The following is an 11,262-nucleotide window of genomic DNA, read 5'->3' as shown; positions in this document are numbered from 1 at the left end:
GTGTTGGGGTGCCGGTGTTGGATCTATGCGTGTGTTGGGGTGCCGGTGTTGGATCTGTGTGTGTGTGTGTGTGTGTGTGTGTTGGGGTGCCGGTGTTGGGTGGGTGTGTGTGTGTGTGTGTGTTGGGGTGCCGGTGTTGGATCTATGTGTGTGTGTTGGGGTGCCGGTGTTGGATCTATGTGTGTGTGTTGGGGTGCCGGTGTTGGATCTATGCGTGTGTTGGAGTGCCGGTGTTGGATCTATGCTTGTGTTGGGGTGCCGGTGTTGGATCTATGCGTGTGTTGGGGTTCCGGTGTTGGATCTGTATGTGTGTGTTGGGGTGCCGGTGTTGGATCTATGTGTGTGTGTGTTGGGGTGCCGGTGTTGGATCTATGTGTGTGTGTGTTGGGGTGCCGGTGTTGGATCTGTGTGTGTGTGTTGGGGTGCCGGTGTTGGATCTGTGTGTGTGTGTGTTGGGGTGCCGGTGTTGGATCTATGCGTGTGTTGGGGTGCACTCGGGTGCCGGTGTTGGATCTATGCGTGTGTTGGGGTGCCGGTGTTGGATCTATGCGTGTGTTGGGGTGCACTCGGGTGCCGGTGTTGGATCTATGCGTGTGTTGGGGTGGCGTTCAGAGTAGATGGCCAAGCAATGCAAATCTCCGGCTCCGGGGATTTTGACTGTTTAGGAAGGGGCCGATCGACTAGAATCCAATCACCTGGAATCTGGCCATCGATGGAACGGTGCCCACCGTAACCGGCTCTCCTTGATGAGGAGCTTCCATCTGCTCTGCTGTAAAACGTCTTCTCCCTCCAGCCGGCGAATGAAAAGCCTTGTAAAGTGTCGGCGTTGGATTACCGGTCTGGCCGGTACATTGTATGTGTGCCATAAAACCCCAACTGACTTATGGGAGCTTTAAAGCCCCAGAACCCTCCTTGTTGGCCTGTTCGTGTTTTATGGCTCCTGAAAGGGCCCCCTAGGGGCCCAATGACTGCTCGCCATCTATGCTGAATGTGTCAGCCGGCAGAGCCGAGCTTCTTATGTCTTCTGGTCAGCTTGGACCAGCCAAGGCCTCCTTGAAGGAGGACGTCTCCGGCAGCTGAACATTTTGCCTTGAATAGGACGTGGCGCATGACCACAGTCCTTCATCGGCAGAGCCGAGCTTCTTTCATGTCTTATGGTCATCTTGGACCAGCCAAGGTCTCGTAGAAGGACATCTCAGCAGCCGAACATTTTGCCTTGAATAGGCAAAGTGACTTGTACCTGTCCACAGGTACAAGTCCACAGGTACAAGTCCCCAGGTACCACAGTCCCTCATCGGCAGAGCCGAGCTTCTCTCATGTCTTTATGGTCATCTTGGACCAGCCAAGGCCTCCTAGAAGGACGTTTCCGGCAGCCAAACACTTGCTTTGAATAGGACGTGGTGCATGACCAGTCCCTCTTCTCTCACGTCTTATGGTCAGCTTGGACCAGCCAAGGCCTCCTAGAAGGACATTTCCGGTAGCCAAACACTTGCTTTGAATAGGACGTGGCGCATGACCACAGTCCCTCATCGGCAGAGCCGAGCTTTTGTCATGTCTTTATGGTCATCTTGGACCAGCCAAGGCCTCCTAGAAGGACGTCTCCGGCAGTCCAACACTTTGCTTTGAATAGGATGTGGCGCAGGATCGCAGAGCCGAGACTGTCATGTCTTATGGTCACCTTGGACCAGCCAAGGCGTCCTAGAAGGATGTCTCCGGCAGCCAAACATTTGCTTTGAATAGGACGTAGCGCATGACAACAGTCCCTCATCACCCTGGAACCCCCCCCAAGTAGCAGACAGACCGGTAGAACCAGCTGGCTGGTTGGCGCCCCCGGTGGGCCTCTTGTTAGGTGACACAGCCGGCGCCTGGACCGACCTGTTCCTTGGATGCTTCAAAAGCCATGCGGGAGCGGGTGAAAGGTTCCAGCTCACGGGACCGCCTTGTGTCCACCCAACGGGTTAACCTCCACGTCACGTCTCTCCAGGAATTTTCCCCAGAACCTCCATTAAATGTTTAATAAGCCGGCCAGCCACCCGTAAAAAGCAGCAAATAAACCCGGCCAGACAACAGAGGCTTCTGTCATTTCCAGAGAAGAAAATTGGCTGTGTGTTCCGTCAGCCCCTTCTGTGCTCCGATCTCAGGAGGGCAAGGAACGGTGCTTCCTCTGGGGGCGGAGGTCAGGGGGCGAAAGGTTACATCGAAGAACCGTAGGTGTGTGTTTGATTTATGACTGCGTCTTATTCTTTGTGATACAAAAAGACATACACAGGCTGTGTTCACAAATGTCTGACACAGATCAGCCCCTGTTGCAAAGTTCAATGTACAGTCTGATCCCTGGGGGAGGGCAGACTGAGGAAATGCTTCCTCCCCCTTCAATAGTCTGATCACTGGGGAGAGACTGAGGAAATGCCTCCTCCTGCCTGCAGCAGACTGATGACATCTAGCCTAGGCGCAGTCGCTGACTGGGGTTCAATGATAAAAGATGGCGTATCTCTGAAGAGCAATGCTTGGCTGTATATTGTGCCCCGTCAGGAGTTTATTTATGGAGACGTGTTGGTGACTCTTCCACTTTAACACGGCTTCAGCCAAGCAGGATGTGACCCGAGGTGCCCGGCCGCCCCTTCTGAAGCCATTTTTGTGGTTAGGTGATTTATAAACACGCCACATTTCGTAAGCCACATTCAGGTTTTGCTCGGCTCGGTTTTGTTTATTTAAGTCCATTTTCTTGTTCTCCGTTTACACATGTAAAATGATCTTTGCAGAACGGAACAACTTGTCTGGTGAGATTCTTTAACCGTTTCCACGTCTCTTGTCTTCTGCAGCCTGCAAACCCGGGTTCTTCAAAGCCGAAGCCTCGGACAGCCCGTGCCAACCCTGCCCGGCCCACACCGAGCTCTCCTCCGAAGGGGCCACCTCCTGCCCGTGCCAGGATGGCTACTTCCGCGCCACCATCGACCCCATCTCCTCGCCCTGCACCAGTAAGTAATGAAGAACGTTCCGGGAGTTTAGTGGATGGGACTGTTCTAGATGTGGGACCTGAATGTCTGATTGCTTTGCAGGTTCTCCATCGGCGCCCCGTGAGCTGACTGCCGCCGGCTCGGGTTCTAAAGTCATGCTGCACTGGCTACCTCCCAGTAACACTGGGGGCCGCGATGATGTCCTCTACGTTGTCACCTGTGAACAATGTTTGCCCGACCAGACGGAGTGTCAGCCTTGTGATGCCAGCATCCACTTCTCGGAGAACCCTCGCCACCTGAAAGCCACCGCCTTGACCATCAGCGGCCTGGAGCCTCATCTCAATTACACGTTCACCGTAGAGGCGAGGAATGGGGTGTCCAGCGCCAAAACGGCGGGGAGCCACACAACTCTGCGTGTCAGCCTTAATCAGACTGGTAAGAGGAATTGAAGGCGTGTCCAGTCCTAGCGTTGTCCATTCCCACCGTAGCCATGTCCATACCATGTTTAATGGTAACCAGGAACTGGCTAACATCAGATCTCCTCCAATTTCAGAGCCTCCTAAAGTGACTTCCATCAACCTGGACAGTCGAAGCAAGACATCCCTGAGCCTGTCCTGGTCGGTGGCACTTCGCCAACAGAATCGGGTCTCGAAGTATGAAGTGGCCTACAACAAAAAGGTGAGCGGAACAAAAAAGCCTTCTGCCAATTCCCGTATGTTTGCCGAAATCTCGTTCTAAGCCTTTAATTTGCGCTTTTTCTTAGAATGATGAGAATAGCTACTCCGTTCACCGCTGTGACGGCAATTCTCTGACCATTGAGAAGCTTGTGCCGGGCACGACCTACGTGGTGCGAGTTCAGGCCCAGACGGTGGAAGGTGCCGGCACATACAGCATGGAGTACGAGTTTGACACCCTCCCAGCAGGTAAGGGTAGATGTAGGGCTAGTGGAAGGATTGGAACAATACTACCTGTATGGTGGGTCTGTTTGAGTTCACGGCTGTGCCGATGGTCATCGTTTTTAGGGCTTGATATTAAAACCCCTTTATGTCCACAGAACCAGAAGGAGCCAACCAAGCTGCCATCATCGGAGGAGCAGCAGCCGGTGTGTTCTTCATTATTCTACTGATCGGTTTTGTCGTCTTTGTACACCGGACGTAAGTACCCCGCCATGCTTCCCTTCTCTGTGTCTCTCTTCTTCGATGTCTTGTGTAAATGTACCCAGATTCTTGTCCCTTTTTTGTGACCTCCTTCCTTCTGCTTGACATCTTCTCTCGGTATCTGTCAGCTTTATTCGGTAATTGGGAGTCTGTGTTTTGGTGCTAAATGTTTCCTCATATTGCAGGCGAAGAAACGGGCGTGCGCGACAATCTGCAGAGGATGTGTACTTCTCTAAATCTGGTGAGTTCACCCTGCGTCTTCCCTCACACAAACTCCTAACTGGGGGATCGGGAATTTTTTGCTGGGCTCACCTAGTTGGGTATCCCCATAGAGTAGCAGTTCTAAAACTTTTGACCCCGAGGAACCCTTGAGATCATTTTCAGGAATTCTTGCTAAAACCAATTCATTGGTGTCCAATGGGAGGATGGCTCCCTGTACAGTGTAGTCAGAATGCCCCCCCCCTTCCCTTACCTATGGTTCCCTGAACAGGGTCTGAATGCCCCCCTTGCCTAAAGCTAGAACCAATACTGGTGTCGTGAAGCTGGCTTTGCCGTGTGGTGTTGGCACCAGAACTATGCAGCAAGATCAAGGAGCCTATTGCATCCTCTGGAGGAACCCTGGGGTTCCATGGAACCCTGATTGAGAATGGCTTCCCAGAGGGATACATGTGGTGGAGCTTGGACTATGGTACTAAAATATCATGTCTGGGCCCCTGATGTTGTAGGTCATAAATGGACTTGGATATAAAGATGAGACCATTTTGATAAAATTAATACTTAAACAGCACTGGGTCTTGCAGTAGTCCATTTTGGTCTTGCAGTAGTCCATTTTGGTCTTGCAGTAGTCCATTTTGGTCTTGCAGTAGTCCATTTTGGTCTTGCAGTAGTCCATTTGGGTCTTGCAGTAGTCCATTTGGGTCTTGCAGTAGTCCATTTGGGTCTTGCAGTAGTCCATTTGGGTCTTGCAGTAGTCCATTTGGGTCTTGCAGTAGTCCATTTGGGTCTTGCAGTAGTCCATTTGGGTCTTGCAGTAGTCCATTTGGGTCTTGCAGTAGTCCATTTGGGTCTTGCAGTAGTCCATTTGGGTCTTGCAGTAGTCCATTTGGGTCTTGCAGTAGTCCATTTGGGTCTTGCAGTAGTCCATTTGGGTCTTGCAGTAGTCCATTTGGGTCTTGCAGTAGTCCATTTGGGTCTTGCAGTAGTCCACTTGGGTCTTGCAGTAGTCCACTTGGGTCTTGCAGTAGTCCATTTGGGTCTTGCAGTAGTCCATCTGGCTCACTTTATTATCCTTCATCATTGCTAAGATAGTTACATTTATCCCAACAAGAGTGTAAATTCTTCTCTCAGACATCCCAATTGTCTAATATCCCTCCAAGGTCTTGGATGTATGAAGTCTCCAAGTCAAGAAGGCCCATCAAGGCAATATTTGCTTGCTCTCAAGCCATCTACTCCTTAAAGCACCCCCCGCCATGTCTGATTCCCCCGTTTTCTGGTCCTTTGCAGAAATGAAGCCCCTAAAGACGTACGTGGACCCTCACACATACGAAGACCCCAACAAGGCCGTGCTGAAGTTTACCACAGAGATTCCCCCCAATGCTGTCACTCGGCAGAAGGTCATTGGAGCAGGTGAGGATCCTGGTGGGAGGGGGCAACTTGCAATGAACAGACTGGCCAATGAGAGGCCTCAATCTTCGTAGGCCACAAGATGTAGATTGGATGTTTTCACAAACTGGTGTATGTCTAGAATTTTAATGGTGCTTTGTAGAGGACTCTTGGCCGTAATGCTGAGATCATGTGGAATATCCAGAGTGCGTAGAAATGTTTTTTAGTGAGGCTTATCCGTTATCGGTAGAACATCGCACTCCCAGGCTACGAATCATTGCCTGCCCTCTGAGTTTGGACCGACATCTTGGAGTCTATTGTGTTTTTTTTGTTGGTTCCTTCCGGTCATGCATGATTACCATTGATGGTTGAACACAGACCGGTTTTTAGTTAAATACTACTGTACTGACTCACTGAAGGGCATCAGATTACCGGTCTGTACAAATATAGCCACTGCCGCCATACAGTTTGTTTGTAAGGCCATTGAGGATCACATCAGATGCACATGCTGAACCACAAGAGTGCCATACGGGGCCACTCATGTCTGTGGAACTTCTAAGATTAACCTGTTGCTTTGGATATAGCAGGGACAGGTCAGAACCCCATGAGAGATGTTCACTTGTATCTTCGTTCCCGTAGGTTAGGTGTCAACAAGTTGTGAAGGATGATCTTCTACAAGGGTACAGATGTTCCAGTTGACTTATTTTAGTTGCTCTTGTGTATTTTTATTCTGTGTGTTTTTTGACCAACCTAAATGGAAAATAAGGCAAGGAAATACACTATATGGTCAGATGTATGCGTACCGAATTATGGCGTTCAGGTGTCTCCAGTGAAGGGTTCCGGTAATACTCCATCATACAAAGACATTGTAGACAAGCTCTCTTCATCTCTTTCAACCTTGTGGTAACAGTTTGGTGAAGACCCTTTTCTGTTCCACCCCATGACTGTCCACTGTGTACAAAGCCAGCTATATATATATATATATATATATATATATATATATATATATATATATATATATACATGGTTTGACCCAATTTTGGATCAGCTCCATAAAGATATGATTTGACTAGTGTGGACCAGCTCCATTAAGCCTTCGTGTGACCAGTTTGGTGTGAAGGAACTCGTGTCCTGCATAGAGACCTGACCTCAACCCTACTGAACACCTTTGAGATGAAATGGAAACCCAATGATAAGCTAGCTCCATAAAGACATGGTTTGACCAATTTTGGTGTGGAGGAACTCGTGTCCTGCATAGAGACCTGACCTCAACCCTACTGAACACCTTTGAGATGAAATGGAAACCCAATGATAAGCTAGCTCCATAAAGACATGGTTTGACCAATTTTGGTGTGGAGGAACTCGTGTCCTGCATAGAGACCTGACCTCAACCCTACTGAACACCTTTGAGGTGAAATGGAAACCCAATGATAAGCTAGCTCCATAAAGACATGGTTTGACCAATTTGGTGTGGAGGAACTCAAGTGTCCTTCCCAGAGCTCTGACCTCAACCCTACTAAACACATTTGGGATGACTTGGAACCCCAATGGGTGACCTAGGTCTTCTCATCCAACATAAATACCTGACCTCACCAATGGGTTCAAATTCCCACAGACATATAACAAAAAAGTCTTCTAAGAAAAGTGGACGCTGTTGTAGGCACTGTGGAGGAAGGGCAACTCTGGATCAATGGCTGTGGGGGGAGGGAGGCAATTCCAATTAATGGCCATAGTTTTGAAAGGGAATGTCGAACAAGCTCATATAGCTGATGGCCAGCAAAGTTTCGGCTATATAGTGTATTATCCTTAATGACCTTGGAGACCATTTTTAGAGTCTCATTCAATTTAAACTGTTAAAAGGGGTCAAAGGTCACAGAGGAGGTTCCTGGGAAAAGCAGGTCCATTGCTGACGTGCTTATTTTTGGTGTCGCAGGGGAGTTTGGAGAAGTCTATAAGGGGATCCTGAAGCTGCCAGCAAAGAAGGAGAGTCAGGTGGCCATTAAAACGCTGAAGGCCGGCTACACAGAAAAGCAGCGAATTGATTTCCTGAGCGAGGCCAGCATCATGGGCCAGTTCTGTCATCACAACATCATCCGTCTGGAAGGCGTGGTCTCCAAATGTAAGCATGGACCCTTCATTTTATGTCTCATTTGGCGGTTTTATCCCATTTGTGCCGTCCCTGATGTTGGCTTTTGTGTCTTTGTAGATAAACCAATGATGATCATCACAGAACACATGGAGAACGGAGCTCTGGACAGGTTCCTTAAGGTGAGAACTTTAGGATTTGGTTTCGTTTGTTCCAAATTATTGTCCAACAAGAAGAAACCTTCTCACTAAAGATGGATGCACCATCCATTCTCCATTCCTTTCTGCAGGACAACGACGGAGAGTTCAGCCCCATCCAGCTGGTCGGCATGCTGCGCGGTATCGCCGCCGGCATGAAGTATTTGTCCGAGATGAACTACGTCCACCGCGACCTTGCCGCTCGGAACATTCTGGTGAACAGCCAGCTGGTCTGCAAAGTCTCCGACTTTGGCCTGTCTCGGGTTCTGGAGGACGACCCCGAAGCCACGTACACGACCAGCGTAAGTACACGTGGGACATGTGACGGCGGTGGGGGGGGGGGGGGAGAATTCTGAGACTGTTTAGATTGAAAAGCTTACAGATTCTTGACGTGCCTCTCGAAAGGAGAGAAAAATAGGAAGTCTTGTGTGTGTTCTGCATAGTGCTGTTCATAACTGGGTACAAAAATGTGGTAGGGTGACTATTGTAGAACAACGATCACACCGTGACCGCTCAGGAATTTTTTTAATAAAGTTTGAAAGTGACAGTTTAAGAGGGAAAAAAATACGATGTCTTAAGACTCTGCAAAGAAAATGTACAAATACTGAGCAGATTGCAGAGAGTTGGATTGTTTCCGGAGATGTGTGCTTCACTCGTCGGTGTCCTCGGAATTATGATTGTGTATTTATAGGTACGAAGAATAGATTGTGTCCAATCAGGGGCGGACTGACAACTCATGGGGCCCCCGGGCAATAGGGGATCATGGGGCCCCTGTGTCCTTTGCCAAACTCAAAAAAGCCTATGAAAAAGGTACCAGGGGCATCTCATGGGGCTCCCTGCTGACCCCGGGCCCTCGGGTTTCCAAATGGTCAGTCCGCCCCTGTGTCCAATGAGTTCTACAAATGTTCGATTGATACATTGTTTCCTCCATCTCTGTACAAAATGCTCATATTGGTTGTTTGTGATTTTATCGGTGATCTCTTACAATGCCATGATTTCCTAAAATCATTTTTGTTCCTCTAGGGCGGGAAGATCCCTATCCGATGGACCGCCCCTGAGGCCATCTCCTACCGGAAGTTTACGTCTGCCAGTGATGTGTGGAGTTACGGCATTGTCATGTGGGAGGTGATGTCATACGGTGAACGCCCTTACTGGGAGATGTCCAATCAGGAGGTGCGGTTTTTTTTGAGTCCATCGCGACGGCAAGCTCAGTCTTGTCACGTTTAGCGGTTGATGGCTTTTATGTTTTCTGCGTCGCCTGATGCCTTGTTTTTGCCTTTTTTCAGGTCATGAAGGCCATTAATGAAGGTTTCCGCCTGCCGGCTCCCATGGAATGCCCCTCCGCCATCTACCAGCTGATGATGCAATGCTGGCAACAGGAGCGAAACCGCCGGCCGAAGTTCCCGGACATCGTCAGTATCCTGGACAAGCTGATCCGAGCCCCCGAATCTCTGAAGACCCTGGCTGACTTTGACCCAAGGTGGGTGCATGCCAAAAAACCCGTAAAATTGTGAACTTTGATGGGATGGCCACATTTAGGGTGGAACTTGAGTCTCTTTTTAGTTAGAAATCCTGCCATGCTTTGATGCATGGCTTCCCTCTTGGGTGTCTTGGTCCACCACTCTCCTTCCACCATGCTATTGGTCAGCTACATGATGGGCAACCTCCATTGACCTTGTGAGGTTCTGGAGATGATGAAGTTGGTGCCCATCTAGAAGCCCACATTTAAAGGGAGCCTGTACAGATCTGTAGCATCTTCAGTTAGCTCTTTTCTTAACACCATCAATCATTTTTAGATTGACAAAAGATCATCTGACCCGTGACTCCGCCCTCTCTCCGCAGAATCTCCATTCGGTTGCCCAGCACGAGCGGATCGGACGGTATGCCCTTCCGGAGTATTGCCGAGTGGTTGGAGTCCATCAAGATGCAGCAATATACGGAGTGCTTTATGGCTTCGGCGTTCAACACCATGGACAAGATCATCCTGATGAGCCAAGAGTAAGTGTCCACTTCCTACGATGTCCTGTTGAGAGGGAGCGGTCTGTGTTGGCCCAGCTCCTCCACCCCCTCACCTCCCTAGATAGCCTTTCATGTAGCAGCCAGGGAAGGAGTGAAGGGATATACTATCTAACTCTGCTGACATCACACCCAAGATGGTGGCACCTAGCAGTAGCCTTGGGCCTGTTGGATATCTATACAAGCGAGGGGTTTCTAGATGGAGAACATGGATAGAACGTATGTAATCCTATGGGGGGGGGGGGGGGGTTGTTGTGGAAATGACAGGGTCACTCTGAGTGTGGGAAGTTATTCCAGGGTGGCCGCCCTCGCTGTGCTGTAGAACCACGAGCCTCGGCGTATCCGCTGGGTGAGCTGCTGGAACGGCTCCTAATGTGATGACCATGTCTGGGCCTGGTGACCCATAATCCTCCACTACCTGATTTCCAAGGTGTCCCCCCCTCCCCCCCCGGGTTATAGATAGAGGTACGGAGCCGGCTCTGCTACCTTGTAAAGGTTTTATTGGGCAATCTGGGGAAATGCTACGTTGTAAACATGATGAATAACCGGTATTACGAGTCGTGATCCAGAAAAGCTCATCACTGATGGACTTTAACGGAACGTTCTCTCCTCCGCAGGGACATCAAGCAGCTGGGCATCCGACTCCCGGGCCACCAGAAGAGGGTCGCCTTCAGCATCATGGGGCTCAAAGAACAGGCCAACCAAATGGGGATCCCCATCTGAGGGGCAGCCAACGCCGTTCCGACGCCGAAATGGAGCCTTGCCTTTAAACTGCGACCGTGCTGGAGGTGGGACTCTCCTCGCTGCTGACCGGACTCTCCTCCACTCCAGACCAATGCGGGAGATCCTCCTCCTATGCGGGAGATCCTCCTCCTATGCGGGAGATCCTCCTCCTATGCGGGAGATCCTCCTCCTATGCGGGAGATCCTCATCCCATGCGGGAGATCCTCATCCCATGTCGGAGATCCTCATCTGATTGGACGCCTAGATGCGCCATCTCCCGCCGCAAGGACTTGGTGTGGATGTTCTGCGCTCAGCGATATGCAATACTACAACCCCCCACACGGGTACTGTGGACTATTGGACGCTCATGGAGCCGCCACGGTGCGGGAGAGACGCCCATACAAACGGACAACAAGTGTTTTCTCCCCGCCGGGGGTGGGGGGGGGGGTGAACCTGCGGTGGCTCCGCGTGCTGCGGCATGCAGTGTATTTTGCTGGACTGCAGAGCACTTTTCAATGTTCTTA

The 11,262-nt window shown here is 50.2% G+C and overlaps 1 protein-coding gene across 4 annotated transcripts in view; it reads left to right on the top strand.

Annotated features, from left to right (window-relative positions):
- Positions 1–2,718: 2,718 nt before the first annotated feature.
- EPHA2 (EPH receptor A2) overlaps positions 2,719–11,262 on the top strand; it is a 10,121-nt gene continuing 1,577 nt past the window's right edge. The window contains exons 1-14 of one of the 4 annotated variants that reach the window (XM_089663422.1): positions 2,732–2,978; positions 3,060–3,392; positions 3,511–3,635; positions 3,721–3,880; positions 4,012–4,111; positions 4,300–4,355; positions 5,618–5,740; positions 7,650–7,835; positions 7,923–7,984; positions 8,092–8,301; positions 9,023–9,172; positions 9,286–9,479; positions 9,796–9,997; positions 10,633–11,262. The exon at positions 10,633–11,262 is cut by the window's right edge and continues 1,577 nt beyond it. In XM_089663422.1, coding sequence (XP_089519548.1) covers positions 3,113–3,392; positions 3,511–3,635; positions 3,721–3,880; positions 4,012–4,111; positions 4,300–4,355; positions 5,618–5,740; positions 7,650–7,835; positions 7,923–7,984; positions 8,092–8,301; positions 9,023–9,172; positions 9,286–9,479; positions 9,796–9,997; positions 10,633–10,785 — 2,001 coding nt within the window. In that variant the 5' untranslated portion in view covers positions 2,732–2,978; positions 3,060–3,112 and the 3' untranslated portion in view covers positions 10,786–11,262. Of the gene's footprint in view, positions 2,979–3,059; positions 3,393–3,510; positions 3,636–3,720; positions 3,881–4,011; positions 4,112–4,299; positions 4,356–5,617; positions 5,741–7,649; positions 7,985–8,091; positions 8,302–9,022; positions 9,173–9,285; positions 9,480–9,795; positions 9,998–10,632 lie in introns of all 4 variants that reach the window. The other 3 variants (XM_089663424.1, XM_089663421.1, XM_089663423.1) reach the window with 3 other exon arrangements.

This window comes from Staurois parvus, unplaced genomic scaffold, assembly GCF_062004578.1.
Source record: "Staurois parvus isolate SC_StPar_1 unplaced genomic scaffold, SC_StPar_1.0 ptg001683l, whole genome shotgun sequence".
NCBI classification, from domain to species: Eukaryota; Metazoa; Chordata; class Amphibia; order Anura; family Ranidae; genus Staurois; species Staurois parvus.
This window is presented reverse-complemented; position numbering and strand designations above follow the sequence as displayed.